Source organism: Elgaria multicarinata, chromosome 6, assembly GCF_023053635.1.
Source record: "Elgaria multicarinata webbii isolate HBS135686 ecotype San Diego chromosome 6, rElgMul1.1.pri, whole genome shotgun sequence".
NCBI classification, from domain to species: Eukaryota; Metazoa; Chordata; class Lepidosauria; order Squamata; family Anguidae; genus Elgaria; species Elgaria multicarinata.
In genome coordinates, this window is record NC_086176.1 from 81,445,397 (window position 1) to 81,467,137 (window position 21,741).

At 38.1% G+C, this 21,741-nt stretch overlaps 1 protein-coding gene across 8 annotated transcripts in view; it reads left to right on the forward strand.

Annotated features, from left to right (window-relative positions):
- SSBP2 (single stranded DNA binding protein 2) overlaps positions 1–21,741 on the forward strand; it is a 146,129-nt gene that overhangs the window by 75,569 nt on the left and 48,819 nt on the right. For 4 of the 8 annotated variants that reach the window (XM_063129655.1, XM_063129656.1, XM_063129653.1 and 1 more), the window contains exon 5: positions 19,544–19,633. The exons of the other annotated variants lie outside the window; for them this stretch is intronic. In XM_063129655.1, the coding sequence (XP_062985725.1) occupies positions 19,544–19,633 (90 nt within the window). The remainder of the gene's footprint in view (positions 1–19,543; positions 19,634–21,741) is intronic. 8 annotated transcript variants of the gene reach the window in all.

Genomic DNA, 21,741 nt, shown 5'->3' on the forward strand with positions numbered 1-21,741 from the left:
AAATGCATAGGTGTTACATCTTGATTTTCTGTTGCTTTTGTTGCTTTTGAAGTGTCTCTAAAAGAAGCCCTCCTCTTTTTGTTGTTGTGCAGTTTAACTGAAGTACAAAGCAATAGCAGCGGTGTATATTACTCATGAATAATGTTAAAAGTGTGCATTTTTCAGGAACATGTCACTATATCAAAATGAAAACGTAATATCTGTAATTTGCAGTGTGCGATCAGTCCCACAATGTTTTACGTGAGCATGCCTGTTTTAAGAGATCTCTGATGTAAAAAGCCACTTGAGAGTGATCATATCGTGACTCCAGCAAGGAAGCAATTAGATCTGAAATTCATATGATGTAAAGGGATGCAGGTGGGAGCAGAGATACAAGAGTTACAGTGACAAGAAAAAACATATATATTAAGCAATTAATAACCACCTTTTAATGTTTAAAGTACAAACTGTTAATGTCCATGAAAGGAAAGGAAATCTTTTATGTCTACAATCTTTGAAGTCCAGATTCAGTTGAGAAAGTTGTGGTACTTACAAATACGTGTGCTTTAAACAATAGTAATTTTAAAACAATATAGAAAATTAACATTCAGTTTTGCAGTACTGTCCCATAGAAGGTGTATTGCTTAAGCCTCAGTAGCTGAACACTTGAGAAAAGTATAAGGAACCATGAGTGGTTAGCTGCCATTGCTAACACCATTTTTCAAAATGTTAATCAAATGGCAGCTTCGTCTTTTGATTCCTTATGCCCCATCATCGTTAAACTAATGTGCTTCCCCTTTCTTCAGGAAGTGTCTAATGGCATTTGAGGGAGGGAAAACTCATTAGCTTCCTTCCTGACTAATGTAATTTTATTTCCTGTTGTAAAGGTGGCTTCAGCCAAAACCAACAATGAGAACAGAAAGCACTAGCATGTGCAAAACATTTACTTGTTCAATCAGAAATACAATATATAAAATACATTGTGTACAGTCAGCTACTTTTTCTACATATCTGCATGTTTAAGTCCTCCCCCCCAATTTCACTTTATTGTGTATCTTTCTGTTTAAACTTTTCAAACTTTAGGTAATTCAGTGCTGTATATTAATTTTATCATCTCTTCCTATCAGTAAGGCATATAACAGTTTAAGGCTGGCATTTTATATTTTCTTTGGTTGACCTCAGAACATTCCTTGTTATGTTAGTTTATCTAGCAAGATTAAAAGAGAGGGTGGGAAGGATTCCCCCCTTATCAAACCAAGGTGCTTTAGCTTCCAGGACTGACAAAAGAATGTTTTCAGTCAGTACTAAGAGAGCACTGTGCTATCCCTGAAGTGAAAGACAACTTTAGCAGGTAAGAAAACAGACTACAAGTTTAGAGCATTCACCATGGTTCTCTGACACTATACTTGACAACTTTTTACAGATTGGGTTAAGTGGTAACTTGCCAGTATAGCTAGCTAAAGGAAAGTAAATATTAAAACTGTTTTTTAAGAGAAGCTTAAACTGTATTTGGAATTTAGTGAGCTTTTCTGAAAATGGAGTATTATTGCTTGGGAAAATTTCCCATTCCCCACCCCTCTCTAAATGGCATATGTACTCATAGAATGCCATTTAGAGAGGGGTAGGGAGTGGGAAAGCATTTAAATTGGTAAGCATGAGAAATGTCCTGAATACAGTTACTTGACCGAGTGCGACTCATTTAACTGAAAATTCACCGAGCTCCTACTTCAAAAGAATATCTACTGTTAACATGAAATGATCCTGGATCCTGCTTATATGGGTTATATTCATAATCAGGTTTACGACATATACTTTTAGGTTGTCCATTGATGGTGATCTGCTGCTACTAAGGTTCAGTACAGTTGCAAAAAACAAAAACAATCCCCCCACAACAGATTAAAGGGAGTTATTTGTGCACCTTTGCCTTGTATGTTGCATATTCACAGAGTTAAACTGAAAACATTCTCGACAGTATAAAAGAGATCCACTAAAACGTGCATAGAATGTATATCTTATACTGATTGTAATGAACAAACGTTACCAAATACTTCCAACATTGCCTTCTCCTTTCTGCTTCAAAAAAGAATATTCCTCATTTGGGAATGTGGTTTGGGGAATGTTATATTATCCCTTTGGGAATGTCTGCATTTTTTTCTCCAGAGAAAACACCTTGAGTCCCTAGTGACTAGAGATGTTAGAAATTCAAAGTATGTTTAATGGAGTGAAGACCAAAGAAAAGTAATCGACTGGTTCACGCTTTCTGCATGCATAGAAGAGTGTTGTCTCATAATAAAGTTATTCTTGTCAATTGAGAATTTATTTGGTCTAGATGTTGTTACTATATTAAAAACAATTTACTAAATACCCTAGTCCTAAGCATTTGTGCACTTTCTGGCTATGCCCACTCATGTTTTCTAGTGTTAGATGAAAGATGGAATTCCTCATATTAAGCCTGGTGCTGCAGGCCTTGCATCGCATGTGTTGGTTTCTGCTCCCACAGCATTACTTGTATTATGTGCTAGTCATTAGCACACAATTTTAATGGGCATTGGTAGTGTTGCTTCTGAAAGCACTTCATAGTTACAGTATTACTTTCTGCCTCCTTTCCATGTTGAGTTTGGGAGCAGTGCAAGATCATTTCTTTGTTGTGTGGCAAAGCATTGCAATTTGTATACCCACCAGTGAGTGCTATTTACACCATTTGCACTCATAATATTGTAATTGCATGTCACAAAGGGACATTACTGGTCCTATTGATACAGATAAATAGTGCTTAACAGTCCCACTGGCACACCCTGATCTCGCATGCTCCCATCTCTCTTGCCCTTGTACAAGGCTTTGCATAGTTGAGCTGTATCTGTGCCATTCTTGCCTTAATGCTTGTTGCTGCCTACATCCATGCAACACTGACTCAGTACACTGTGTTATGAGACCACGTTGATACCTACTTTCAGCCTTGGGGTGTGCATCATTTGCTTGGGCTGGAAAGCCAGGCTGTTAGGGTTAGGATAAATACACAATATTTCTACAGTATTTACTGCAGAATTGCATTATCATATATGATCAAACTCTTGGTTCTGTTAGACAAGGAGAAAGATGATCCATTTACTTTTTTGCTCCTATATATATATATCTATTCCCTGACTTCTTAAGATATCTCAGAATCAAAAGGTGTTCAGTTAGAGCCCTTTTTGTGTTGTATAGGCATGTAAATCTACAAGTACTGTTGTCTTCTTCTTTTTTTTACTATTGTTTGATTTTAATTCCACCCTTTTCCCAAGGAGCTCATGATTGCATTCATGGTTTATTCTCACCTTTTTTATCCTTACAACAAGCTTGTGAGGTAAGTTAGGCTAATAAATAGTGACTGGCCCAAGGTTACCCAGAAATCTTCATGGCTGTGCATGGATTTCAATCCAGGCCTCACTTGTTCTAGTCTAGCCTTCTACCCAGTAAACCACACTTGATTACTCTTCCAAATCAGCTATGCATAAGGTCCTTAACATTGAATACAGTTTGGAAACAACAACTGGGTACAGAATGCAGCAAGTAAAATAATTGTGGGAACTAAGTGCTCAGTTCATAGTACACCTATTGTGTATCACTGACATCGGCTGCCTATTTGTTTCCAGACTGAATTAAAGCTGCTGTTTTTGGCCTTTAAAGCCCTAAATGGTTTGGGACCACTTCATATGAAAGAGCCCTTCATCTTGTGAGCTTGCACAAGTATTAAGATAAGCGTGACAGGCACCAGTGAGAGCCATTAGGCTAGCAGGTGATAGGGGTAGGGTTTTCTCAGTAGTGGACCCACACCTTTGGAATTCCCTCCGCAGGGAGAAACATATGACCTCATCACAACTGGCTTAAAAAAAAATATCTGAAGAAACATTTATATTAGTCTGTATTTGGTTGAATTGTCCTATATTTGAAAAAAAAATAGCTGGTTGTAAGCCATTTGGTACAAAACTTTAAAATAATAACGAATTGTGTTGGTAAAAGTATTTCACACCTAATAAGAATTATGAAACTAACTTGTCTTTAAACAATATGATAGTATTCCAATGTATTCTTAGAACAGGTTCTTTAGCTTATCTTCTCTTAGGAAATGGTTACGTGAGATAAATAATGAAAATATCTCATAAGATGTTGACACTGAATATTTAAGGCTTCAGTGGCAATTAAAAATGTAAAAAAAATATTGATGCATAAAATTTGGGAGTTCTAATTATAGTAGGAACATGCTCAATGTTACAAACTTGTATAATTAATTCTCTAAGGAGAATTAACCCCTACAGATAACCACTCTTGGGTCATAGAATTAGGGGAAATGACATGTTTGTTTGAAAGTTAAATGAGTAAATGTAAACTTCTCTAACAGCTATCTATATTGTTTTACAGATAGTTGTTTGGGAAGTTCCCATTTTCGGTCATTTTCCACAGTTATTTCCAGACTATCAAGTTTCTTGACTTTAGCCATCTGAGACTAATATGAGAGGCAACAATTGTCTGAACTGAAGTATTAATTATTTTTCTGCAGTGCATTATAGAACAACATATTAATATGTACCATAACTTGGATCCTCCTTTATGGTGACAGTCAATTACCACTGAACTTGGGTAAAAACTTCTTCCTCACCACCTGCAAAATTATGAAGAAATGCCCCTGGTTTGTATCTAAAGATCTTTTTACGCAATCAATAGGGTTGACAATTCCATACACACCCCAATCTCTATCCTCCTTCACATACCCCAGAGACTGGCACCAGAAGTCCTCCAGAGAGGTGCATGGACAGCATACACTCAGAAAGAATAGGCAACTATTCTTCCTTCTGCTCACACAGCAAGATCTTGGAATGCAGGCCAGTTGCATATTGCCTTCCCTCCTTCCAGCCTTGCCTCCAGCTATACTATGTAATATACTAAATGGAGAGGTTATGCATGTTTGGCTCAGCCCCATCTATTCTGGCTATTGACTTGATAAGTGGCAATATTGACACGGCTGATGCCATACTGGCACCCTGTCAGGGTTTGGTGGTGGTGGCTATATGTTTATGGCAAGGATTTCCCCTGCGTTCTCCTTTTAACATTCTACATGAATGTTGGATGCAAAGCTCTAAAGTCTTTCTTTGAGCTCTTGAGTCTCAAGGCAAAAACACTGGTTTTCTATTTTTGGTTGTCTAGATCAGACCATTTTTGTAAGCAACTAATGAGAAGAGGTTTTTGCTAGTATATAGTGTTAAATACAGAGATTTTCACAGTCTATAATTGCTAGTTATATTTTATAGTACTGTGTCTGTAAACCCTTTTCAATTACTATCATATTTTTTTCTAAATTTACTGAATGCCGTAGAATACATTGACATCATAACCAATTAGTACAGTTATTACAGTGTGAGCATGCTACTATTACATTGCAATGTGGTAGTTATTGGTGCACCCTGTCCTACGCATGTACATGCTGATGATGTATCAAGTTTTGGAGCTCTAGTTGTTAATGGGCAAGGTCCATGTAGGCATCCTCAGGTACTTAGGGTGTAAGCGAAGCAGGCCATTAGGGAATGTCAATCAAAAAATTACAATTTAGACTTGCCTTTAATAATGATAGCTTGGCTTGCTCATGAAAATACAGGCAAGCAGTCTTTTCAGAACTAAAGTACAATTTGGACTTCAACATTTGAGGACATTGCTAAGGTTTTTGGAATTGATTTCCATTTGGACCTTGAAGCTCTTCATTTAATGAACAAATGTGAAACTAACCTATTTTCTCTAGTACCTTAAAATAGTTTTAGGTGCAAGAGACATATAATGTGGTGAAGCGTTTACTTTGACCCTCGTAATTTTATAGTTTTAGAAGATAGTCTGATAGTATGACGCCATAGTATAGAACAAAAAGATGAATTACACTCATGTTATGTGATGTGCTCTCATTAGACCCGTGTACAAACTTACACACGTTCTAACGAGACCTACACCTGCTTATAAGGAATCTTTTGGCATTGGCAATAGAGCGTCTGTGGCTAGGTAAGGCGATTCTTACTCAAGAAATCTACACCATTGAAGAGGATAACGCCACAATGTCACATTTATTGAGGTTGAAACAGATACAAATGCACAAGCTAGTTTTGGGGGAATTAGCTGAGCAAGTAGAGGCTTAGAAGTAGTTTCAAGACTGAAAAATAGACTTTCTGAGACTTAAGAGCATACACACACAGCAAGGGAAAGAGTAGAGGGAATTTTTAAATGCAATATACCTTTCCTTGGGCTGGAGCCCTTTCCTGTAGACATGAACTGGGGAGCGTTGCAACTCCTGGTCTCAGGTGAAGAGGAAAAGAATACAGGGAGCCTTGGATAGGGGAGGCAAAGCACTCACCAACGGCAGCTTGCTCTTGCAAGCAGGATTTGGTAGTAATGCTTTGTGCTTCTGGTAAAAGAGAGAGAGGGTTTTTTTATATATGATTTAAAGAAAAGCAGTGACGTCACTGTTCATAAGCACCAGAAATAATGCTACTTGTTATGGGAGAGAGACATAAAGAGGGTGATTGGCGATGATGGCTGTACTTGCTGAAAACATTTGCTTTACAAAAGATGACTTTACACAATAATGATTGCTTTAAAGACATGTGTTCAGGCTGGAGTTTCAGCTACAGGGCTGCATATTAGCATGTGCATGACCAGGTATTACTCTTGCCATCCAGCATTCATATTCTGCTTAATTTTACCCCCACCTTTGTCTCTGGGGAATGCATTTGAAGAAGTCTATCAGAAAATGATTACTTGATCTATCTTTGTGTGAATGCTCTCAGTCTCATTCCTGCTGCAGGTGGGGTTTTGGCTGCTTCAAAGTAGAGGCAGTACTGCTCACAGAAGCTACTTTGTAACACTCAGAACATGAAAAATCAAATATTTTAAAATTACATTTAACTTTGAAAATTTGAATGGATTGCATCACACTCAGCATTTTATAGTATTGATGTTTAGTAAAGTAAGGACTATAGCAGGTGAGGATGGCTTGATTCAATGCAGCATGATAATGAAATGAACCATGTAAGCTGGACTGGCTAATTAAAAGCAAATTCTAAGAAGAAACCAACCACTCCTCTCCAAAAAAAATTTTTAGACAAAATATGGTAACACGAGTAGTTCCAGTGTTGTCTTAAGTTCTGCAGATAGATTCCCTGGGGCTTGGAATGGTTTTTGATGTTTTCTTCATTTCTTGAAAATTCTTCTTATAAAGATCCAGAATCAATTAATTTTTGTGGGTTTAAAACAATTGTTTCAAACACTTCCAATTTTCCCCAGAAGTCTCCCTTGAATCCAGAACATTTTTGACAATCACCAATAGGGTGATTTTGGTAGGCAGGGTATAAAATCAATGCAGCTCCAGCAGTACTTGGTTCTCTATATCTCTGTTAACAAAATGCATCACGGCATCAGATGTGCCTGCCCAGATTCGAATGAAGCCTTCTAGCTTCAAATTAAAATATTCTTTGATTGAAGGTCAATCTACAGGTAGCTTCTTTCCATATAAGTGGCCAGAAAATTACTAAACCACCAGGGATTGGAGTTGGGAAATCTCTTTGCAGTATGTTAAAATGCAAAGTATCAAGCATACTGTTCCAATGTGCCATACCCAATCTTCCCTCTAACATTTCTCTTTAGTCGTTTTCCTTATTTACGCCTTTCTACTTATTTGCTGGCAAACAGGAACCCAGAAAGGAGTCCTTAATACAAGACTTACCAACTGGTGCTGTATATTTCCCCTGAAGTCCTTAGAGCACTGGTTCCCAAAGTGGGCGGTACTGCCCCCTTGGGGGCGGTGGGATTGCATAGGGGGGCATTAAGAGGCAAAGGGGCAGCAGGGGGGTGTTAAGAGGCAAGGGGGCGGCAAGGGGGCGCTCGAGGTGGTCTTTTCCTCCTGCAACTCTCTCGGCGTTCCCCTCAGTCTCAGCTGATGAACTGTCTAAAATACTGCGCTCGTCGAAGCCTTCCACTTGTTCCCGTGATCCAATTCCCTCTCGCGTCTTTATTAATCTTATCCCCGCTATCCTCCCGTCCTTGCTTCACATCATTAATTCTTCTCTGTCCTCTGGCTCATTTCCCTCTGCTTTTAAACATGCTACTGTCTCTCCCATTCTCAAAAAACCCACTCTTGATCGACTTTCTCTGTCTAACTACCGACCTGTCTCTCTGTTGCCCCTTGTCTCAAAGATTCTGGAACGTGTGGTCTACTCTCGCTGTCTTGACTTTCTCTCTAGTAACTCTGCTCTGGATCCCTTTCAATCTGGATTCCGTCCTTTGCATTCCACTGAAACAGCCCTTACCAAGATCACCAATGATCTTCTCACTGCCAAGTCTAAGGGCCATTATTCCGTCCTTATTCTCCTTGATCTAACTGCAGCCTTTGACACGGTTGATCACGATCTTCTCTTAGATTCCCTCCATGACCTTGGACTCTGTGGCTCTGTCTATAACTGGTTCGCCTCCTATCTAGAGGGTCGCTCTTTCAGCGTGTCGGCTAACGGCAGCTCGTCCTCCTCCTTTCCCCTTTCAGTAGGGGTTCCGCAAGGCTCGGTGCTTGGCCCGCTGCTGTTTTCTCTATACATGCTGCCCTTGGGTAAACTTATTCAATCTCATGGCCTCCAATATCACCTGTATGCCGATGACACACAACTATACCTCTCATCTCCGGAACTTTCTCCTGATGTCCACGATCGTATCTCAGCATGTCTTTCAGATATCTCAGCCTGGCTGCTTCATCGCCGTTTGAAACTCAATATGGCAAAAACTGAACTGCTTGTTTTTCCTCCTAAACCTTCTCCTCACCTCTCATTCTCTCTTACTGTCAACGATGTCACGCTTACTCCGGTCAAGGAAACTCGTAGCCTTGGCTTTATATTTGATTCCTCGCTCTCCTTTATTCCTCATATCGAGGCAGTAGCTAAATCTTGTCGTTTCTTCCTGTATAATATTGCCAGGATTCGACCATTTTTGTCTGTCTCTTCTGCCAAGACTCTCGTTCACGCACTGGTTATCTCTCGGTTGGACTACTGCAACCTCCTCCTCTCTGGCCTCCCCTCATCTCACATCAGTCCGCTGGTCTCTGTCCACCACTCTGCCGCTAAGATCATCTTCCTGGCCCGCCGCTCTGACCATGTCACTCCGCTTCTGAAATCTCTTCATTGGCTCCCAATTCATTCCAGAATCCAATATAAACTTCTCCTGTTGACCTTCAAAGCTTTTCACGGTCTAGCTCCTGCCTATCTCTCCTCTCTCATCTCACACTATTGCCCCGCTCGTGCTCTTCGCTCCTCTGATGCCATGCTTCTTGCCTGCCCAAGGGTCTCTACTTCCCTTGCTCGGCTTCGTCCATTTTCCTCTGCTGCCCCTCATGCCTGGAATGCTCTTCCAGAACACCTGAGAACTACCAACTCAATCACAGCTTTTAAAACACAGCTAAAAACTTTTCTTTTCCCTATAGCTTTTAAACTTTGAGTTTGTTCTGACTCTATACTGTTAGCTTCACCCTTCCCGGTGCCTGTTTACACTTCCCTGTGCCTGTTTGCATTCTCTTTCCCTTCTTATTGTTTACTACAACTTTATTAGATTGTAAGCCTATGCGGCAGGGTCTTGCTATTTACTGTGTTATCTGTACAGCACCATGTACATCGATGGTGCTATATAAATAAATAATAATAATAATAATTTTCCGCACCTGGAGTTTTGGTTACAGAAGGAAATTTTCGATCGCTATCCTGCACTATGGAGAGTGGTTCAGAAGCTCCTGGTTGCATTTCCAACATCATATTTGGTGGAATGTAGTTTTAGTGTGGTCTGCCTACTTCTCTCCAAGCAAAGAAATTGATTCCAGATTACTAAATGTGGTGATTTAAGACTCATGTTAAGTGACTTTAAACCAGACATTGGGAAACTGGTATCACTTCATCAAGCCCATCCATCACATTAAGAATTATTTATTTATTTATTTATTTATTTATTTTATTACATTTACATACTGTCCCCCCAGCCGAAGCTCTCTGGGCGGTTTACAACAATTAAAAATAGTAGACATTAAAAGTATACAAAAAATTTAAAAAACATAAAAACAGTATAAAAACAACAAGAGTATTCATTTAAAACAACAATTCTGCGGTCCATTAAAACAAACTTAACGTTATTAAATGCTGTTAAAATGCCTGGGAGAAGAGACAGGTCTTGACCTGGCGCCGAAAAGATAACAACGTTGGCGCCAGGCGACCCTTATTGGGAAGATCATTCCACAGTCGGGGGGCAACCACTGAGAAGGCCCTCTCCCTTGTTGCCATCCTCCGAGCTTCCCTCGGAGTAGGCACTCGGTGGAGGACCTTAGATGTTGAGTGCAGTATATGGGTAGGTTCATGTCGGGAGAGGCGTTCCATCAGGTATTGTGGTCCCAAGCCAGAATTTACAGAATAATGAGGTACTCTACCCTAGTTACTAAATGTGATATCTAATATTCTTGCTAAATGACTATCAGACTTTGAAAAGATGATATCACTGGATCACGTTCATCAATTATGTTTAATTGAATAAACTAAAAAAATGTAATTGGATTTTGAATAAATGTTCAATTAATTGTTACTGTTCTGAATATTATTGTTATTATCTTCCTTAGTGGGTCGTTGAAAACGGCTATTCTGAATAATGATTTTTATAGTGTAGAGTAGGGGGCACTGGGCATGAGTTTGTGGAACCAAGGGGGCAGTTACCTGAAAAAGTTTGGGAACCACTGCCTTAGAGCATAATCCCTAACCATAGACCATGCTGATTGGACCTTATGGGAGTTGTAGTTCAAAACTTCTGGAGGACACCAGGTTGCCTACCTCTGACTTAGAGGCTTTGACTGTAGCACTAAAGACTGGGATGTTTCCCACTTTATTATTTTTCTGCTTTTCATTCTTTCCTTTTGCCAAGGCTATACTATACAATGATAAGTTCCTTGTGCAAACTAAGGGGAGGGAAGGCATTTCCCTATTACAAGAAACCTGACCATATATCTTGATGCTACCTGTGCATTTGCAAACTACTCATCCTTTGCATAAGGAATGAAACAATACTCTTAATATTCAACATAACCAGTGAGTACCTTGCATGAAATGGATACATCAAATGGACATCAGATCACATGCTACAGGAAACTGCCTTACAAAACTGTCTTAGTAACTGCATTATCTCCAAAAATTAGGTTTCTAATTTTTAGGTTTCAGCAGATCATGTCTTATTGGACTTAAAACAAAATGTTGCATAGGGAGTTCAATGGGGCTGTCTAAACCAATTGAATCTTTGAATGACTGAGTCACAGACTATGAAAAGAGAGATGCTTGCAGAATTTTCATCCTAAAGTAACAATAGCTGTATTAAAATTCAAGATCATTATGGCACTTATAGATCTTTCGAACATATATGTTTAAATCATGAACCCTTCAGCCCTAGCCTCCATTCCAGTGAATATTAGTGCTTTGGAAATTCTCTTACTTGGAAATATTTGTGGTATTAAGCAATCAGTCTCTTAAAACCTAAGGGTGTTAAGGTTTTTAAAGAGTTAGGAACATTATTAGTTTATTATTTATTGCATTTCATTTCCCACCTTTCTTCTAGCAACTCAAGTTGACATGCATAGGGTTCCAAGAGTGAGTCCCATCCAAGCTCTGACCAGACCCAGACCTGTTTAACTCCGGCAAGGTTGTTTTTTTCTTGCCTTCAGACCTTACCCTGGGACTTAACTAACTTCTTTGGCCTGTTAGGAGTTCATTTTTACCCTACCCAGATAATATTTCATCCAGAACATAATATTAGGGGAGAGGGATATTCAGGGACCTCTCCTGCGGGTCTTGGAGATCATTTTTACTATGAGCTAAGAACTTTCTTCCTCCTATGCAGAGTCCAGAATGCCACATTTGAAACAAAATGATGTTGTTAATAATATCCAAGATCAGGACACTGGCTATGATTGGACATAGGTAGGTCTTATAATGCTAGGTGACAAAAAGTGAGTCACTTCCTCCATTTCAGCTCAACATAGTGGGTTATATATGTTTGCAGAATAAGAGTATGAATAGATAAGAGTATCTGTCTTTACACTGATGTCTATTTTCAGCTGGATTCAGCATAGGCCACTAATAAGAAAAACACAGAGGATCCTGCTTATGCTGGATATCAGCCCAGAGTATGGACCCCACCTTTTTGAAGTAGATTCTCATATCACCTTGTCAAACATCAGGAAAGTATTATCTTGAGACCTACAATTGCTTATAATACCCAAGTATTTTCCCCTATTGGCTACAGAAGATGTTTCAAGTCTACATATTCTCTTGGGAAGGTGGGAATGGCACACATTGGGTGCTTGTAGATCCCTAAATTTCTATTTGGATAGATTTAGAAGTTTTTCATTTTTGTACGCATCCCTCTTCGAAGGCATATGCCCAAAATCCATTATTTTCAGATGAATTAATGGGGTTTATAGGCTAGTACTATTAATCATTACACCATGTTGCCCCTCAGGGGACCATCACCTACTTGTTAGAGAAGTGATTGCCTCTGAAATCAGGGAAAGCTGTTATTGCCAACTCCTTTGCAGAAGCAACATTTGGTAGGAAGATGTAACTGAGCAGTGCCCACATAATCTGCCAGTTTCTGTGATGGCATCCAGCCAAGGGATGATATTGCTTTTGTGTACGTTAGATATTATCACAGCCTCTTCCTAGTGCCATGAGGGAGTGAGAAATTTGTCTGTAAATTCCTTTTCTCTGAAAGCTGTCACCCCACCCTGCTTTCTGAACCATGGAGTTTAATTGTGAGATCCCAGAGATTAAAAGAATTCAGTTCCCAGGGATGTCTTCCTATTTTTTCCTGCATGTTTTATTTCAGAAACTTAGCATTTTGGATACATTTGATAGTATTAATGGGTCTTAGTTTGCTGTGCTCAATCTGGGAAGCTGGGTAGCCCCTCCTCTCAGTAGCCTAGCAACTTAACTCTGCCTGTAGCAAGGAAAAGATTATCCTGATGTTATGACTGCCTCCTCAGAAAGTAGAACGTTACAGGTAAGCAAAATTTCTCCTTCACATGCAATTTATTACTTTTCCATGTATTAAACTCTGTACAAATGTGCTAGTAATAGAGCCTCTTAAACAATTTAATTAAATAACTATTAGAAACAAAAACAGCTAGTACAAGGTCTGGCTCAACCTCCCTGCTAGAAGCTTCAATGACTGTGGTAAAGCTGATCACCCTTTTGCAGCAAAAATAACTTAATTTTCTTCACCACTTTTTTAGAATATAAGTTTATAAATAGATGCTTAATTCACCCTATATATAGTCCAAGTTATACAACTAAATACATTTTCACTTCATAACAGATAAGGTATTTATGTTTACCCGCAACCGCAAATACCTACTTAAAAATGATCCAATAATATCTCAAATAGAATATTGGACTCTTCTAATTAAAACCCCTTAGGTGCAGTCCAGCTTCATAAATTTTTTTGTGAAGTTCTTCCACTGACTTCAGTAGGACGCCATAGTAAGTTGCATTTATTCAGCCGTTATGATGTTGAGGTGCAGCTTGGAGGAAAATACTGCTCTGAGTATTGTGGTTCCAGTTGATAGAAGCAATCGTGGTCTCAAAAGAACGAGAGGATAGAGGGGTTAAGTGTTACTTCTGGGAAGGATGCATTTCTTTGAAGTATCATTGCAGTATCTTTAACATATCAGTGCTGTGAATATGACAATTATAAAATTGCGTTCCTAAGTTCACCTATTCCCATTACACACAGTTTATAATAGCATGATGAATTTAGCTATGTGAATTGGAACTGTGTAATATATCAATAAAAGTGGAATACTTTATCTCCACTCAATATGTTGCATAGACATCATGCCTTAGAGTAACAACATCTTAATATTAACAGCCCCACTCTGATTCTGCAAATCACCTTTAACTGCCACAATGGAAAATATAGTTAATACTAAAATAGCTTAATCTACATTGAGAAACAGGAAGAATATGCTCTGACCTGTCCCCACGTGTTTTAAGACATGCGTGTGTGTGTGTGTGTGTGTGAGTGTGTGTGTGTGAGAGAGAGAGAGAGAGAGAGAGCGAGAGAGCGCACTCAGGAACTCCTCTTACAATAACTATTGAGGAAAGTGCTGGTATTATTTATTATTATTAATTAAATTTATATACCGCCCCATAGCCGAAGCTTTCTGAGCGGTTTACAAAATCCCTAAGGATAGCTGGTACATCAGCTATTTACCTGGGTAAGTTCTTACATCTATGCTAGGGAATGAGATGCACTGTTACAAGGTCTCACACATTGTGCCAGAACATCTTATATTATAGTCTTAAGAAATTACCCAGTATGTAAACTTACTTATGGCAGTGGCATTTTCATTGTGAGGCATTCTCCATTCTTACTGTGTTTTTTGGCTATTCTTGGTTGTTACAAAGTAAGGTTTGTTTTTTGTTTTTTTATTGGTGTTTTATTGGTGCTTTTATATACCAGGGTTAAGCAAGGAATCTACATACATAATGGAAGAGTATTTTCAGTAAGTGATTTTTCTATAAAATAATGACTATGCAACAATTTAAATGCCAGTGCTATTTATATTGTAGCATTTGAGCCTGAGGAATGAATTATACTTCAGTGAAATTACTGTTTTATATAGAACGGCAAGCTATGTATATTTAAATAATGCAGTTGCTTCTCTTATTTCTGACATTTTGAAATTTGATCATGTTAAGGCTATGTATACTTGCTGATGTTTTTCACATTTGTGTACTAACAGAATATGACTGACTGTAATTTAGACTTTGTTAGTTGAATAAGAGTCGGTTAAAGCCGTTATTAATTAAATATGATCATATGCCATGCATCAGCCTTTCAAAGCAAAAAAAGGAGCCTGCCCACCCTCAAGTTATTGTACTTGAGAGTTTACAAATCAAATTTGGATGACTTTTGCACTTAATGGGAGCTCTTTTAAATATGTAATTTAAAAAATGTGAAATATACCTGTACCCTTTAGAAGAATTTTATATATTTGCATGTTACACACTGGCATTACTGAATGTTTTAGCATCAATATTGTCAATTCTAGTGCAACCAATAATCAAGTTTCTACCCTTCTTCAACCAGACTTTGACAGAAGTGCTAGAAACGTTTTCAGAAATGAACAGAAACGCGCAATTGGTTTAGCTGTCAACTGAATAATACTTTGGCAAGTGTCTCCCGTGCTTAAACTGGTGTGGTCACTGTGGCAGAAAACAGAATCCCCTTAGGTTGCAAGGTTCTAAAGCATTGTAGGTCTTCTAGATTAAAATCAACACTTCTTGGTCCATAATCAAATCATGGATTATAGTAACTTTAATAACATTAATTAACTTAATTACATTTGTTAATTAAAGTAATTAGGTTTGCATTAAACAGCACGAAGCAAATAATTGATTCTCTGCTGGCTGATAGGCCAACTTCCTGAAGCCACTAGATCTGTTACTGCAGATGGCTTGGGTTATTTTTGTTCCAACTTTTCACATAGGTTTTTATTTATATAGATATTTTCTTGATTTCTTTGCCTCTCTCTCTTCCAATATATATAGCGAAAGTGGTAGTTTATAGCTTAAAAATGCTATTTCCCTCTACTTTGTTGCTGGCCTACAGTAGTGTTGTTGATCTGTGTTCACCTTTAGGATGGGGTCTGGTTAAACGACATATATCCCAATGCTCAAATTCTGAAAAATTCTAATTCACTTCTTTTTCATCAATTTTCAGGCTGTACCTGAAAATCTACTGCATTACAATAGCACAAACATTCTGCCTCTCATATTGGGCACACTGTTCCAGTTGTAATTTTTTCTACCCTTAGCAACATGGTAATTGTGATGTGAAGAGAGAATGACCACTTTGTTCTTTATTGTATAATCCTACTGTGGGGAGCAGAATGTGACCATAGACCATATCATGAGCTTTCAGATCATTGCATTATAGGAGTAATTGGCTGACCTGCACTATGACATATATGGTAGCAAGCCTCAATTCATTTTTTCAGCAATCAACAACCTCACTTTAGGTTTCTTTGTGTAAGCTATGGGACAGTTTGAATTCCTTCTCTCTGATAAGGGCAAGCTACCTCACTACTCAGATTTTTACCACCACCCCCATTTTCCCATGACTTAAATTATTGATGTTGCTTTGTTAATTTGCTTGGGTCTCAATTATCTCTTAATTAAAATCTGTACTAGAACTAGTCCCAGTGAGCTTTAAGCACAGTATACAATGGTGTGATTAATCCTTCCCCCCAGCCTGCTCTACATATTAAAAGCCAGTTCTCTCTATGGGCTGTGATGGGAAATATCCAAACTGGGTGGGGAAAGACTAAAAGAGCTTTCTGGAGAAAAGTCTGGCTACAGTAAGGATTCAGCTTCCCGCTCCCATCCACCCAAACTGTCCTTTTATATCTCATACTCCACCTAGGAATTCAGCCCAACCTAGCTTGGTTTATGAGCTATTTCGCACCTCGTTTCAACACAAGCAAACCAAAAGTGATCCACAGTGGTGCCTCCGTAGAAATAGCTTGAGCAAACAAGTCTAAACTGTTGGCAGTGCAAGTAGTCTACAAGTAGTTATTATTTTGTTACTATTTGTATACTATATGCACTCCAGTCAGCTTTCAGATATGTTGGGGTGCACTCTCAACCTTTGGGATTGACACTGTGCCATTTGCATGTGTCTTACAGGTGGCAAAGGCAGTGTTGACATTGAGTTATGTCCACCCTGCATTGATCCTACTTTAATTCGTACTCCTTGCAATACAGTCACAGTCAGCTACCCTTTAACATTTCCAGAACCAAAAATCTTCCCCAACCCTCCCGTCTATCATAAACCACTAATTATGCCATAATTTGAGTTTATTTTCATCTTGAAATCCATTGATTGTGCTTTTTGTTCATGTTACCTTCCCCCATAATACAATTCAGGAAGCCTGTTCTCCAAGGACCTTTGCATTACAGTTAGGGTTGTAATAATTTCAGTTGTTTTCAAATGGTATGATACTCCGAGGCATATTATTGTATAATCGTAAGTTTTGTGTACAAAGCTTTACAGAACATGCAAAGCATCACAGGCCCATGTCCTGGAAGCCTTACAATCTAAATTTTACAATCTATATTTTTTTTGACACTCTTTAGATTTCCCTTTGTGAAATCTGTAAAATAGTTAGAAGTGGTTTACTGGTAGAGCATATTTCATAATATGTTAATTAATTTAAGATGTTTCATAAACATGCTGCATTTCTAAAGTGCGTTACTTCCATTTTTCTTACTAGATTCCACCTTTATACAAGTAAGTGTTCCTATTCTGCCCTGTAAAAGATCATTCCTCATAGGAGTAAGTGATTATGAGAGTTGTGATCCTTGCTGAGGAAGTGATCTTTCAGAACAGTGTGTTGCTTTACAGTGAAAGGAACAGACAAACTAAATCATGCCAGTATTAATCCTTTTATGCAAAGCATAGTGACCATGTGGTTTAGGGTGATCAGTTGTGTTCTCAAAAGTGGTGTTTCGCATTTTATATGATATCATACCAAATGGCTGTTATTGAATCACCTAGCTCAATTGGATACATGATCCATTACTCTGTCATTTTCTCATATACTGTAGTGTACAGGCAAAATGATACTTTGGGAGGTACTTGTGGTTTATTGTAGGCATGTTGAAAATAGTTTATGGTTCAGATTCTTTTATTTGAGTATGCATGTTTATATTGTAGACAGCTTTATAAAGTCTGGTCTGGTATTGAAATCTTGTAAAGATCTTACTGTAGTGCATTCAATAACCAGAGAGTTCAAGTACACAGTTTTGCCTCTGTTGTATATTGTCTGACCTTCTGCTATATACAGGCTCATGCTATTTCCGATCTTTAGTTGCATAATGTAGTGTTTAAATACTTGACCAATAGATGCCTGTCTTCATCTGGATAAGTAGTTCGAGAAGTGTTGTACAACCTGAATTTATTGGTCTCCCCCTCCCCCCATTTTTTTTTAGCTTTGGGGAAAATAAAAATATCACTTTGTGCCAGTCTAATCAAATTTAGTTTACTTATTTTCTCAGAATTTCATAGCACACTTCCTTAAGTGGATATTATGCCCCAAACATTAAAACTTAATTTGCAATGTACCTCTATATGCTGGGTGCAAAAGTGACATCCAGTGGCCAGCTACATTAATTAGAGTAAGTTGTATTCCATAGGGCAGATATTAGCAATTCATTAATAAAATGAAAGCAAATCTCCTTAAATTCTTTATTCATAGGATTGTGGTGTCAGACGTCTTTGCATTGCTTCAGCCACGGACAATTACAAAATGTTCTGCTGGAAGACTTTTAGAAATTTAAACATAATGGGTGTTCTAATGCATGGAAATAGTAGCAGTTTAGCTTTCATTTTTGCAGTGACTGTCTACTTGTGGTTTATCAGGAGCTATATTCCCCATTTATTCTGTATGAAGGATGTGTAGAGGTAGCTAATTTCATCCCGTGTTTCACTTAAGAAACCTAATTTCTTTTGTTTGGTCGAAAAATTAACTTTTCTCCCTAAAAGTTACATGAGAAACATGAGCCCACAACATTAGTCTGTTTCATTTCATTAATTTCATTCATTTATTGCATTTTTATACCACTCAATAGCCGAAGCTTTCTGGGCAGTTTACAAAAACTAAAACTACAACAATATTTAATAATAAACAACAATATCACAATAATATTCAAAAATATATTAAAGACAAGTGTACAGCAAAACAAACCAGATTAAAAAAAACTTGGTTAGAACAGCATTTCTCCCCCAGAAGCAGCACCTTCCAACCTTCAGCTTCAGCCTAGCTTTTAAAATCTCCAGGTGAGGGGGAGCGGAGCAGGTGGAATAGCTCACCCTTGAAGGTACAGCATTTCTCCCCCAGAAGCAGCACCTTCCAACCTTCAGCTCCAGCCTTGCTTTTAAAGTCTCCAGGTGGGGGGACTTTTGAAGCACGATGGGATTTTATTTACAACAATTTTGCCAAAGGAGAAAAAAAGAGCACTCACTCCACATATCAAGCATATAAGTATAAACAGTGTTCTGTCATATTTTCTATTTTGAAATATACTGAACCGTATACACAACCATATGCAACTATGTGATTGAACTAACTTTCAGTTAAGCTAAATGAGTTATAAGATACTTGGTCTCTAAATTTGCCTACTATGTGCAAGTGTAAGGTAGCCATATATTCATGAAGTTTGAATTTAAATTAACTGTTTCACTTGTCTATTTTGAAAATAAGCACTAATGGTTTACAATGCAGGAAACAATGAAAAATGTCATGCACAGAGTGTGACTTTCTGCCTTGCCATGCTGTGGTCAAAGTAGTTTTTTGTTTTTGTGTTTTTTTATTGTGTGAGCCGCCTTGAGCTCCTTTTGGGTGGCATGTAAGCATCATAAACAAAGAAATACTTTATCCCTATTGTGCAATGACAAAGGTTTATTTTTCCTTTGTTCTTTTCAGAGCGCTGCAGCAGCTCCCAGTCCAGTGCTAGGAAACATTCCCCCAGGAGATGGCATGCCAGTAGGTCCTGTACCACCGGGGTTTTTTCAGGTATTCAGAAAAAAATATGTGATTATAGGAATTTTAGGATTCAGAAATGGGTCAATAGAATTATTTGGCACTGCCACAAAAGGGCACCACTTCAAAATCTGCCATGTATAAAATGCATAGTATTTAAACACAATTGGGGTAGGATGGGGATTAGGATAGGTGATCTGCAGACAATAAAAGACTGGTGTGTGCTGCTTTTTTTGTCAGGAATGGGAAATTGTGAAGCAGTTCAAAATAATCTATGATAGAATGTTAGACGTGCAGTAGTTGCTTACTCTTATTATGCTACAGGTGAGTTTATATTTTCTACACTAATATAAGGAACCAGTTTCTTATGTTGCCTTATCAGCAGAATCTGTCTCTTGAAATTTTGTTGTTCTGATAGCTTGTAGGTATGCTATGAAAAACCAGTAGAATAATTGTGCTATGAAAAGTCAAACTAGTCTAACAACTCTAAGATGCTATATCTATTCAGGGAGGCTATGTGAACATCAGGTTCTTGTTTCTTATTTCTCATGTCAGCTGACCTCTTAACCCATCGGCATAAAAGTAGTTTTAGAAATTGTATTTCTTTGTGCAAAAAATTATTTGCTGCACCTACATGAATGGAGGAGTAAAACGTCTATCTAATTATGCTAAGATAAGTAATAAAATATTAAGGCTGCAATCCTTTACACACTTACTTAGGAGTAAATAAAATTACTGGAATTTACTTCCAAGTGGACATGCTTAGGAATGTACTGTAAGTTGCTGAAAGATAGAACATAAAGTGGGAATGTTTTGCCTTTTTCTGAAGAAACATTCTGGAATGGAGCCCAATTAGAAGTTTGTATCTTGATATATTATGTTCTAGGTGTAGACAGGAAAGGGAGATTTTTTCCTTCTCCACGCCACCCTTTTCAGAATTTCCCTACTGCACAAAGTTTCCTTTTTGGTCCTTGGTAGTATTGTTCAGTTTATTTAACCACAAGCCTATGTATTAAATTGTTGTGCCTTGAGGTTTATAGCCTCCATTTCCTGTGTCTCCCCATTCTTTCTCATTTGGTAGTACAAACCAATAAAATTCTTGGTCATTTATCCAGGGGTATAAAAGCTATTCTGGGTTTTTATTCACAAGAATTACTTTGCAACAAAGAACCCAGGTAACATAGACTGCTCGAAGAGTAGACAACTCTCACATACCTTTAAAATAAGCTAAAACAACTCCTGCCACCCGGATTCACATGACATAACAACCTATGGCAAGCCAGGAGCCCATGGGTGCCACAATGGGCTGTCGTATTGTGCAAGGATTTAAGACCAGTAGGATCATTCACTGAGCCAACATATTTAACTATTTTATTCCCTCAATCTGTTCAGTTCTCAAGTTATTAATGCTAATGACTTGGCCAGCTGTCATATACTTTCCATCTCATGAAGAAACACTATTGTCCAAGTAACTTTAAGTCCTTGCTTCAGAAATGTTCTGGACATTTACAACTCCATCCTATGCATGTACATTTGAAAGTAAGTCTCACTTTGTTCAATAGTGGTTAATCACACATAGGCTTGTAGGGTGAACCTTCAAGTAATCAATCTTGCTTAGGATTCTTGCATGTGCACTGTGAGAGTTAAACAAAAGTTGATCGGTATCTGCAGATATTCACTTCAGTGGGCCCTGGTTCTACACCTGCACAGTGCATCATTCTGAACTTCGTTAGAGCTGAATGCCACAAACGTTTGGTGCGAAGGGTCTGTCTCCTGACTATAGGGTTCACCTTCCTGCTTTATTCCCTTTCGCCTGCTGCAGTATTGTGGAGAACTTTCCCCTGTCTAAGAAAGCTAGGCCTACTTTCATCTTTATGGTGCTCTTTCTCTCTGAGATTGTTATTTGTTTCTTTGGCTTTCCGGCAGTGCAGGAGAAATATGGACTTCAAAATCAAAACTTTTGGATTATACTTCAAATTGTAGGGAGTGTATATTAAGTTGCAAATCATTATTTGTTAACTATTGTAGCAGCCAGTTTGCATCATGGTTTAGGAAATATATGAATTTCAAAATAGGAAACTTGATTTAAATAAATTATTTACATTTGTATTTTTTTCTTGGTGACCTAAAAAAAATAATCA